This window comes from Camellia sinensis, chromosome 1, assembly GCF_055761805.1.
Source record: "Camellia sinensis isolate YWXY chromosome 1, ASM5576180v1, whole genome shotgun sequence".
Taxonomy (NCBI): domain Eukaryota; kingdom Viridiplantae; phylum Streptophyta; class Magnoliopsida; order Ericales; family Theaceae; genus Camellia; species Camellia sinensis.
The window spans coordinates 237,732,747-237,743,431 of record NC_138961.1 but is presented as its reverse complement, the minus strand read 5'-3'; the positions used below and the strand labels follow the sequence as shown (position 1 = coordinate 237,743,431).

At 32.8% G+C, this 10,685-nt stretch overlaps 2 protein-coding genes across 4 annotated transcripts; one reads left to right on the top strand and one right to left on the bottom strand.

The window, feature by feature from the left end:
• Positions 1 to 704: 704 nt before the first annotated feature.
• Positions 705 to 4,998, top strand: LOC114314442 (uncharacterized). 3 transcript variants are annotated; one of them, XM_082899313.1, is made up of 6 exons: positions 705 to 840; positions 1,585 to 1,822; positions 2,430 to 2,668; positions 3,844 to 3,992; positions 4,225 to 4,449; positions 4,565 to 4,998. In XM_082899313.1, the coding sequence occupies exons 2-5, from the start codon at positions 1,644 to 1,646 to the stop codon at positions 4,420 to 4,422; spliced, it is 765 nt and encodes a 254-aa protein (XP_082755439.1). In that variant the 5' UTR covers positions 705 to 840; positions 1,585 to 1,643; the 3' UTR covers positions 4,423 to 4,449; positions 4,565 to 4,998. The 3 variants fall into 3 exon arrangements, with proteins under 3 accessions (XP_082755439.1, XP_082755429.1, XP_082755441.1); XM_082899315.1 differs by having other exon boundaries at positions 751 to 840; positions 1,603 to 1,822; XM_082899303.1 differs by having other exon boundaries at positions 707 to 840; positions 1,603 to 1,822; positions 4,225 to 4,998.
• A 2,585-nt stretch (positions 4,999 to 7,583) lies between these two features.
• On the bottom strand, positions 7,584 to 9,969 carry LOC114269172 (uncharacterized). Its single transcript, XM_082899299.1, has 4 exons — positions 9,633 to 9,969; positions 9,354 to 9,551; positions 8,826 to 9,272; positions 7,584 to 8,091 (listed from the first exon to the last, which is right to left on the bottom strand). Exons 1-4 carry the CDS (start codon positions 9,967 to 9,969, stop codon positions 7,775 to 7,777), a joined length of 1,299 nt encoding a protein of 432 aa, XP_082755425.1. The 3' UTR covers positions 7,584 to 7,774.
• Positions 9,970 to 10,685: the final 716 nt, after the last annotated feature.

The window sequence follows — 10,685 nt, the reverse complement described above, 5'->3', positions numbered from 1 at the left end:
ATCAAACTTGCCCTTAGTTAATTTAAGCGTTTGATGGACATGCTTGGAGCTACTACGTGGTATTTTTTAATGAGCTACTAAAACAATCACATGAGTGTATAAACTTTTATTATGAAGCGTGACAAAAGAATTTAAAATATTTTAAATTTTGTGTTTTATATAATAAAATAGATATATATAAAATAAATTATAACATTCTTTAATAATTACTCAAATTTCAATTGAATCTGTTAATATAGGAAAATTATACCAACCTCTTATAACATTTGAATGTATTTTAAAAAATTCAAGATCGCTCAACTTTAAGATTGAGATCAAGTTTGGCATGATTGAGAAAAGATAAAAAGTCAAAAAGTCACTATCCTATTTAAGTCACATCATCTTATTTAAGTCACATCACCTCTCTAACACATCACTTCAAACCCAACCTAAATCCAACCCATATTTCATAAAAAGTCAAAAAGTACACTTATTTAATCTTCCCAAACTACGCCTGAATTTCTTATTTTGCCTTTTAAAGAATTTTAGCCAAAAGAGTAAAAAGTACTACAAAAGTGAATTCATTTTCTTTGTTTTTTTTACATGATTTCTCATAAAAAATTAAAAAATTATTAAAAGAAATTAATTTTAAAAACAACCCTAAATTCCATATTGGGTTAAAAATGGGTCAACTCGCTAAAAACGGGCCAACCCGTTAACTTTCCCTCTCCTCTCCAACGCGTTAGTTACCATCCCCTCCCCCGCCCACCCAGCAGAAGAGCTACAACAGCAGCGCCTCCGTTGACAGCCCCAACCCTGTCGAAATCCCCAACATCTTTGACGATTATTATTCCTCACCAGGTCTCTCTCTCTCTCTCTCTCTCTCTCTCTCTCATATATATATATGCGGGTGTGAATGGATATATGTATGCGTTGCCTGTAATCTATTTCATCATACATTTTTGAGCATATATATCTCAGATTCTCTGTTTTTTTAGGATTTGATAAGACAATTCGTTTGTATAAGAATTAGCCTTGATAGTTTATAATTTCCTTGTGATTTTTATCTCTGGGAATATTGAAAGAGAAAATATTTGATTTGTTTACTATAAAAGTGTTGTAATACGAAGAGGGGAGTCTCAAATTAACTCCACAGATAACAGGCATCATTTTCTTTGATCACCACCTGTAGTGAGGTTGAATTATTGTTTCAATTTGGCACTTAGTTGTAATAATTAAAGCATCTAAAGCCCATGGCAAAAATATAACTTTTTCCCCCCTATAGATTGAAGTTGAATTACTTCCCAGTCATGAAGTAAATAATAAGGGAAAATAATTATCTTTTCTCTATTTTGGCATTTTCAAATCTACTTTCATCCAATCTACTTTTCCTTTTCCTTTTCCTTTTACTACGATATTGAAACGTAAAGTTTTCTTCTTTTGTATTGGCCCTCCATATTTAATTTATTTGTTTTCTCCTGTAGAAGATTACTATAGTTTATAACGAATCTTAAACTCCATAATTAAACCAAGGAAGAAGACATTGATTTGACGTTCTCATCAAACATGAGGAGTCCATAACATTTTATGATAATGAGATGGCAGATCTGGATCAAATTTTAGGTGCTGAGGGGCCGGGGAGGACTTATCAAATCTAATGATCAATGAGTGTACTTCAAGCTAGAAAAATGGGGCTTCCCTCGATGAAACTTGGTAGATTTAAGGGAGTACCCATTTTAAAACAACTATACTTGGAGGAGCAGCTGCTTCGGACCTCTTCTGATAATTGGTGCATCATAAATGATGGAACAAATGCTCCAACCGTTGTCATGGGGCTGTCCGGGTAAATGAGTTATTTTGTCATGGTTTCAATAATGTGTTATAGGTTTTGATCATTTTCTCAAGTTTATTATTTTAGTGTTCTTTCATTTTAGAGCGACATGCTGTAGCTTGTCCAAGCTCAGCTGCTTTGACCAAAGAGAAATTTGGCGTCTTGTGCTACTTAATATCACTTAATGAGTTCATCACAAAGTTGCAAACAGTGTAATTCAAACTATCTGTTTGACTATATATTGATGCCAGGGATGGAGTTTTAAAAAGTGACTAGTTGATCTGCAAACTGGAGTGATTTATAGTTCCGTTAAATATTTTACTGGAGAATCAAGTGACTTGATTTTATCATTTTGAATTGAAGCAGTCCTTATATCACTGGAAAAAGTGTCTGGATGATGGGAATTTTTTTATTATTAGTCCACACTACGCATTGATGATTTTCTGATTGCTTAACATTTCTGTTTTGGCAGGGTTTGAAATCAGTGTTTGAAGCATGAGTTATATATATCCCACACTACTTTAACTGTTTTTGATTACCTTCCAACTTTGGTTGCATAATTTGACTTTTGAAATATGCATATGGGGGAAGTAATGTGATTTTTGGTTACTTTATGTAGGAAACCTTCTGAACTCCTTGAAGTTGGGTCTGTGTTACAAGATCAGGTTCCTGTAATCAAAAGGTTTACAGGGGGAGGCACTGTTATTGTTGATCCTGGAACAATATTTGTCACTCTTATATGCAACAAGGATGATGTTCCTGGTGTGCAGCCATATCCCCGCTCCATCATGTATTGGAGCAGGCTGCTGTACAATGAAGTGTTCAAAGAAATTGGTGATTTCCAACTCCGTGAGAATGGTACGAGGACTTTTCCTTTCATTAAGAATGCATTTTCTTTTAAGTTAGTTTTAGGCAGAAGATTTACATGACTATAGGAGCTTTCCACCTATTTATGATTATTGTGTTGAAACACCTGTTTGCATATCCAATAAATTGTCATGTCTTTGGATGTGTACAAGTGCATTCACTTTGTTGCTTCTAAAAAGTGTAGTAAAATGCCTATAATATGTTTTCCACAATAACAAGTTGAACTCAATATTTCATTGTTTGGTAATGTAGAGTTTTATTTATCTTTTGTGTGCATTGACATGTATAATAATTGTTTAGGTTATTGCTATTGGCTAGTGTATTTTTGTTTTACTGTGTCAATGCAAGGTACTTCTTATTCTGACCAGGATCATAGCGATTGGCTAGGATAGATGCCTTTTTGTTGTCACAAACATGCATATAGAGACAGTGTTCTGCAAAGGACATAAACAAGTACACGTGTCTAGCCTGTACACTTTGGTTGTGGGTTGTTCCATTATTAATGTGTCAAGTACAGCACTAAGTTTTACAACTATGCATTCACAAAAATATTGGACAGCACTTAAATTTTATTGGTGGACTAAAATAGCCAAACAAAGTACCGTGCACAGAAAGTGATTGACTAGTGATGAGGATGTGATGGTAGAACCAGAGGGTTTAGGGCAACCAAACGGGGCTATTCAAATTAGGGGTTGGTGGAAAAATGTTTTGGGTTGATTAGGAATTTATTGGACTAAATTTTGAAAATAAAATGTAGGGTTTCTGAGGGCTATAAATTTTGAGAATAAAAAGTAGTGTTTGTCGAAGTGAATAGTAAAATATTGATTGCAGAAAACTCAAAAAGAACAAGAAGAATGATGGAAGTAAATTTAGGAATCACATATCTCTGTAGTTAGATCACTCTTCTATAACATAGCCATTAGAGGTGGCTAATTTTTTTCAGATTTACTTCATATAGTAGAGGGCTGTTCTTTGATCTGGTTTGCTATATTTTGAATTAGTTTGCAGTCATTATTTCTGTGTCCTGTACTTCTAAATAACTTTTCAGTTTGTTTTACACTGACCTGGTACATGAACAATTGTCTAGAGAATAAATAACTAAAGTTGACAATTTATCAGTAATAGGATTTTTTTATTTTTTATTTTTTCCTTCCATTTGCATCTAGATTATGTCTTTGGTAGTCGCAAATTTGGTGGGAATGCTCAATCAATAACCAGAAAACGGTGGATACACCACACATCATTTTTATGGGACTTTGAAGCCGGTAATATGTCCTACTTGAAGCTGCCTACGAGGGCTCCAGAGTACCGATTGGTATGCATTTATTTCTCTTTTCTTTAATATTCTCATTAGTATTACATCTCAAGATATGTGTACTAACTGAACGTTGTTTTTATTTATTTATTACATTTCAAGGTCTCTTAAGGAGATCATGCCAAGATGTATATCTATTATTTTTGAAAAGCAATATTTTACTCTCCGAAGGTCATCAACTTATAAAGTTGACATCAATCACAAAATTAACTTTTGAATTTTAATCTAGTAGGCAAGAAGCCACATGGAATTTGTATGTCGAATGAAGGACTACATGCCAAGATCAGTTTTTATTGATAAGACAGTAATGGCTATCGAAAACCAATTCTCGATGAAACCTGTTGATTTGGATGTTGATGCTGCAACTCATGACACGGAATTTGTTCACTCCACTAGGCTTCTGTTGAAGCGGGAACTTGAGGAAGCTTGAGCAAAATGGCACTCAAGGAATCTGTTAGTTAAGTTAATCATTGATACTGAAGAAATTTTTATTATTTGGTGGGTTTTTTGGACCCTGGCATTGTCAAGAAATTTTATTTTTGCCATGCTATATTTATTCTTATTTCTTTCAGGTGAATTTGGCTCCTGCTTTGTTGGGGTTCAACAACTCTAATAAAAACCCTTAAATGAATGACAATTTTGTGGCGACCCATGTTTTCAGTTTCACATTGTACTGATTTGAGGTTTCAACATGAAGTGATAAAACCTTGTCTATCATGGTGGGCTTCACCGGTGATGCGAGACATTGAACAATTCAGTGAGCTGGAGAGGACTCAAGCATTGAACCCAACCCTTGTGAGGAAAATGCTTACCTCGTATATTTGTCGCAGAATTGTTTAAGAAAACATAAATTGGTTGTACACTCTGAAGTATGAGGATTGGTATTAATACAATAGGATATGTCGATACGATTAAATTTTTTAAAAAATAAGGTATGATTTGGTATGTTTGTAAAAAAATATTTATTTTTAATTTAGAATAATGTAAAGGTCTAATTTACAATTAATATTTAATGTCAAAAGTAAATGTATAAATTAAAATTAAATGCCAATATATTAAATAACTTATAAATCATAGTTTAATTTTAAAGTTATGCTAAGTATAAAACAAAAAATAAAAAAGAAGTCTGATGGAAGAAGTTTTATCTCTGTAATAGAAAAAAATATTATTTTAACTATGGTATGGTACGATTTGGATATATATTAGGTACGTATAGGTACGTCATGAAAATTTTAAATACGTGTTTCATATATTTAATATATATACAAAAGTAACATACAATACAACATATTTTTTAAAGTGCTCATACTTCATATATTCTGGAGCTTGAAACCAAATATATCTACATTGCTGGTAGCACGAGATGTTTTTGAAAGTGAAGTTTGTTAACCAATCTCGTAAAATATTATCTATACATATGGTATTTATTTTTATGTTTGATTTTTGTGTTTGTAATGTAGCCGGTGTGTAGTGTCAGTCACATTGACTGTGAACTTGTGCAATGAAACGACAGCCCTGATGAAAGAAACCCAACGTTTTGGCCGAAAGCAATTAAACAACCGAACAAACTCTGAACCGCCAAGAGCATAGATTCTGAGAAGAATTATGCTTTGTGTGTGTGTGAGAGTTAGAGAGAGAGAGAGAGAGAGAAAGAGGGAGAGAGCAGAGAGCAGAACTGAAACTGGCATAATGAATGTGGAGGGGGTAGGGTAGGGGGAACCAAGGGATGCTGTGACTTTTTAAGTCACAGCAGCAATATGTGGTGTTCTGGTGGAGATTTTTTCTGAATTTTTTTTTTAATAATTTTAATCGTTCATATTATAGTATTTATTGAATAGATCATTCATACAAAAAATTAAATTGATTGAAAATTTATGACTCTATAATAAGAGCATATTTATTTAAAAAAAAATAAAAGATTAATATAATCTTGGTATTTTTTTAAAACAATTTAAATCTGATTATGGAATTGTTGATTTCTGATTAACTTAATTTTTTATATAAATGATATATTTAAGGAACCCTACAATATAAATGATTTAAATTATCAAAAAAAAATTCAGAAAAAATTCCACGGAAACAACACCACATTTCCTCCCTGCTGCTGTGACTAGTCACCGCAAGATCCCAAATCCTGGTCCGGGTAGGGGGTGGGGGAAAGTTGGTGCTCACAAGTAAGATCTGTGCCTGAATTCTGCAGGCTCTTGAGAAAGTGACCTTTTCTTCTTCTATTTTTTTGGTGTATGGTCACTTGTTAACTTATATTGGTATATTAGGGAAAATTATTTTGTAATATTGAGACAAATTTATGTGATGTTTTAATTTGATTAGTTAAAATAATAGAATTTAATATTTTTTGTTAAATTTTAGGAGATAATTTGATTTGTGTGAAGTGGTACATAGTATAAAATAATATTCCAAAACTATCACATAATTACTGATTACAGCCCTCATCTCTTTTTATGGATGTATAGAAGTTATTTCATGCCCAATAACTTATGTGATTTGTGAAGGAAGTGAAGATTTTATCGTTTTGTATTAATGATAGAAAAATAATAAATAATATCATATATTGTGATTAATCTGTAACACTAAATAATTTTTTTCTCTCACATACATTCCCAGTCTAATAATAAATAAATAAATAAATAAGTGGTTATAATGTCTCATCCAAAGAGCTGCAATATTATATTCTAACTTTTGGCTACCCAAAATTGGGTCTAACCAACCATCCAACTAATGGAGGATATAACTAATGGCATATCCTATGACTAGTTAGGAGAAAAATAAAATTTGGCGTACCCACACACCATCTAGTGGTCAGAAATGATTGGCCCTATAACTTATCCCACTATTTATCTCATCCTAACTTAAACATTGAATAATATATAATTCTATCAGAGAAATTTAATCTTGGAATTATCATGTATTATTTTAAGAATTAGTTATACCTCTATTCTTATTTAGATTAAATAAAAACTCTAAAGAAGATAAATATAATAAAGAAAATGCTAATAGTAACCCTTTGGCTTGTAAATTACAATAAAAAAATGTATAATAATGTGTTAAAGTTATATTGAAATTCAAACTTTGTTGGCCTTTTCTTCTTCTAGAAGCACGACCCTATCACCCCGTTTGTTTGGAGTCATAAGAAGGGAATTAGGATTGATAGTAAGATGAGACTACTGTATAGGGTATTTGTTTTGAGAGATAGGAAAGGGACTCCTAATCCCTTGATATTAGTAAAAGCTTTGAAAGGAGAATTGGGAAGGAGGAGGTAGAGATGGTATCAGAAAAATAGTGAGGGGATTATAATTTTTTTTATTTTTTTTAAAAATATTAATGTTTAATTTTTTATATTTTTTTTATTTATTTTATTATTTTATATAAAAATAATTTAACAATTCTTCATTATTAATTCTCTCACTATCAATTTCTTCACTAACAATCCCTCACTATCAATCTCCTCCATTCTATCTCTAAAAACAAACGAGACCGATAGGCGTAGACATTGATTTTTCTATGCAAATTTTCCCATACTTTTAGCATTATTGAGACAATAAACTATGGCACTTCTCTATCAGTCTCAGCTTTGAAAATGATTTTAGGTCAGAATGGTTACAAAGATAATTAAAGATTACAAGGAAATGATACAAACTGATCCTGTGTCACCATTTCATGAACAACTATTCTTTCTCTTCACCTCTAATGATATGTCATACATTTTTGCACCCAAATCTTTTCCTTCCAGTTTTGAAAACTCTTTATTTTTTCCAAGTAGTTCAAGTAGCTCCAACTCCAAGAAAGTCTATAAATGGTGGAGATATGGTGATCTCAAAATGGCTTCTTGCTGTGTTAGCTGTGTTATCTGCTGCAAGTAAAGATGGTGATGATGATGATAATTTAGTGACTGAGACTTGAGATGTTGACACCGTGGTATCTGATAAGCAAGAAAGCTGATTGTTACAGCTAAGCAATGAGTATTGCATAGCCAACAGCTGTGAAGGATGGTGATCATAATCATCTCTGGACACTATTGGATCCCAAAACTTGTTCGGGCTACCAATGCAGCTATTCATGTCATTAACCCTCTTCAAATCTGCAAAGAATTGGGATGTCATTACAACATTGAAAACTTTTTGAACAAGGCTTGTTTGGCATCAACCTTTTGGCTTAAAATAAAATAAAATAAACTAAATAAATCAATAAAACAAAATTTCACATTTAAATCATAATTATTTCACTTTTTTTTTATAAAAATAAAAAAAACCAAAAAAGAGTCAAATCAAACAAACTCTTAATCCGAAACTAAAATAGCCAAAAAAAAATCTATTGCCAAACCACGACTAAGAATGCATTTGGGAAAAAAATTCTAAAAATAAAGTGTAGCCAAATATTTTGAATGTGGCACACATTATACAAAATTTGAATTTATACTATGTATTTTATTTTTAGGATACTGTGCTTTTCTGAGTTTTTTTCCCCCCAAAAAAACTGTTTCGATGTTGAATTTGAGAACAACATTGTGTGCACAAATTTATGCAAAATTTTTGATTCTCTTGGAGCATTGTTGAAAAGATAGAACTATAAAACTACTTACTTTACACTACCTTTTATGCAACTTTTTGCATAACTTAACTTTGTGTGTAGACCATATTCATCAGGGACGTTGCAGAGTTTGAGCAAAAAGTTGTTCAAAAAATCGTGTTTCTATAGCAAAGCTGATGTTCATAAAAAGATGTATTGGGCTTTTGAAATGACAAGTGATCATTTAGAAGAAGCTAAAACACATACAGAATGTAGGAAATGGAGGGATATATCTAGAAGACAAACCAGTAAAGAAATCAAAAGGTGTCTGTCCGCAAGGATCAAGAAGCAAATCTCTTCCACTTGACAACACTGCCTCTTCATCAGTACCATTGCTCATGCTGTGGAGAACATTAAACCCACCAATGGGAACGTCAAATGGGAAGTGATTTGAACTGATAAAATTGCCACCATAGAAACTGAAAGTGTTTGGCTCTGATCCAACAACAGAATGGCTTAATTTTCTCCTCCTATAAGCAATAGAATGTTGTCTGTATTTCCTAGCCATGACAACATGCCAGTGATTCTTCACAGCATTATCAGTCCTACCAGGGAACAGCCTAGCAATCATTGCCCATTTGTTGCCATACACTCTGTGAGCTGCCATTAGCCTCTCCTCCTCTTCTTCACTGAATGCTCTTCTGTTGATCCTTGGGTCCAACTGGTTAAACCACCTCAATCTGCAACTCTTACCTTCAAAAAAGAAAAAAAATACCCATTAACAAGACCAAAGGTGGCTATATATATACGAGAATAGTAGTGATTAATTAGTACCTGATCGACCTTCCAACTTGTCAGCAATGAGGTTCCAGTTCTGAGGGCCGTAAAGAGCAACAAGTTGTTTAAGTTGAGAGTCCTCTGCTGGCTTCCAATGCCCTCTACCGCAAAGCTTATTCGACTGCTGCTTCCCACCTTCCATTTCCTTCTCCTTCACTGATCCATTATTTGGGTCATCGTCATCTTCCATTGGAGCTGTTATTGTGCACAATCATGGTTTCAATCACACAATAAAACCCATTAAAAACAATATAAAATATTTTGAGAGGCCCTTACCATTATCATCACTTCCCTCACTGTTAGTGGTGGTGGTGGTGGTGCAGATTTCTTTGAAGGAAGAGGGCATGTCAAGCTTGGACTGGTCATGCGACTTGTTATAGTAATGAAGAAGGTGTGAAGCTGAGGAGGTAGTGGGGTGGTTGAGTGAAAGAGAACCCATGTTTGGACACAAGGCCATTGATGAAGGTGGAGGAGGAGCAAGAGGAGTTTTATAAATGACATTATTGAATTGAATTGAAGCACAAGTAGTAGTAGCAGTGGGGGGGTTTTGGTTGGACATCCCATCATTTTCTTGGTGACAGAAGAAGGCGATGTTGTACTGCTGCAGGGTCATCTTTACTGGCCACAAAAATGGAAAAACCTAAAACAAAAACACACACACACAGTGAGAGAGAGAGAGAGAGAGAGAGAGATTTGAACTGTACGTGTTAGCAGAAGAGTGTTTGTTTGTTTGTTCTAACAGAACAGAACAGAACGGAAACCCATATCAAAGGTCAATCTATTTTCAAGCCCTTTTATTCCACGGGCCAAAACATTAAAAGCCCATCACCATGTTCTCTCTTTAAAAAAAACTTTTATTAGTCACAATTTTTTTTAATCACCCTTCCAAATCACCTTTTAATTATAATTTATTTCTTTGTTCAGAGATATTATTAAAAAATTAAATAATATTTGTGTCATGTAGGATTATTTTGGAAAGTGAGTTAAAAGTTACTGTCCAGTTTTTAACCCACTTTCCTCTTGCACAAAAAAGTTAAAAAAATTCAAAAAATAGTTTTTAACCATTTTTTCAAAACAACCTATAATTCAGTGATACAAAATAATAAAAAATAAGTGATAATTATTTCACATTGGATATGTTTCATCAATTTATTTTATTATATATAAAAGAACATTAACAAATAACAAATTCTCTATATTATTATGTAAAGTGTACCATGAATAATTTTTTCAAATAATTTTAATTCTTAAATATTTCATAATAATATTATACTTTCTTTAAATATTTATGTTGGCAAATAGTTGCTACAAGCATCAAAAACTAAAATA

Bases quoted from the DNA above. Each gene is read 5' to 3' on its own strand.
- LOC114269172 (XM_082899299.1), bottom strand. From the start codon at position 9,969: ATGACCCTGCAGCAGTACAACATCGCCTTCTTCTGTCACCAAGAAAAT. The intron at 9,552-9,632 runs GTAAGGGCCTCT...GCACAATAACAG, and splicing joins TGAGGGAAGTGATGATAATG to CTCCAATGGAAGATGACGAT. The intron at 8,092-8,825 runs GTTTGTCTTCTA...AATTCTTTGCAG, and splicing joins ACCTTTTGATTTCTTTACTG to ATTTGAAGAGGGTTAATGAC.
- LOC114314442 (XM_082899313.1), top strand. From the start codon at position 1,644: ATGAGTGTACTTCAAGCTAGAAAAATGGGGCTTCCCTCGATGAAACTT. The intron at 2,669-3,843 runs GTACGAGGACTT...ATTTGCATCTAG, and splicing joins TTTCCAACTCCGTGAGAATG to ATTATGTCTTTGGTAGTCGC. The intron at 3,993-4,224 runs GTATGCATTTAT...TTAATCTAGTAG, and splicing joins GGGCTCCAGAGTACCGATTG to GCAAGAAGCCACATGGAATT.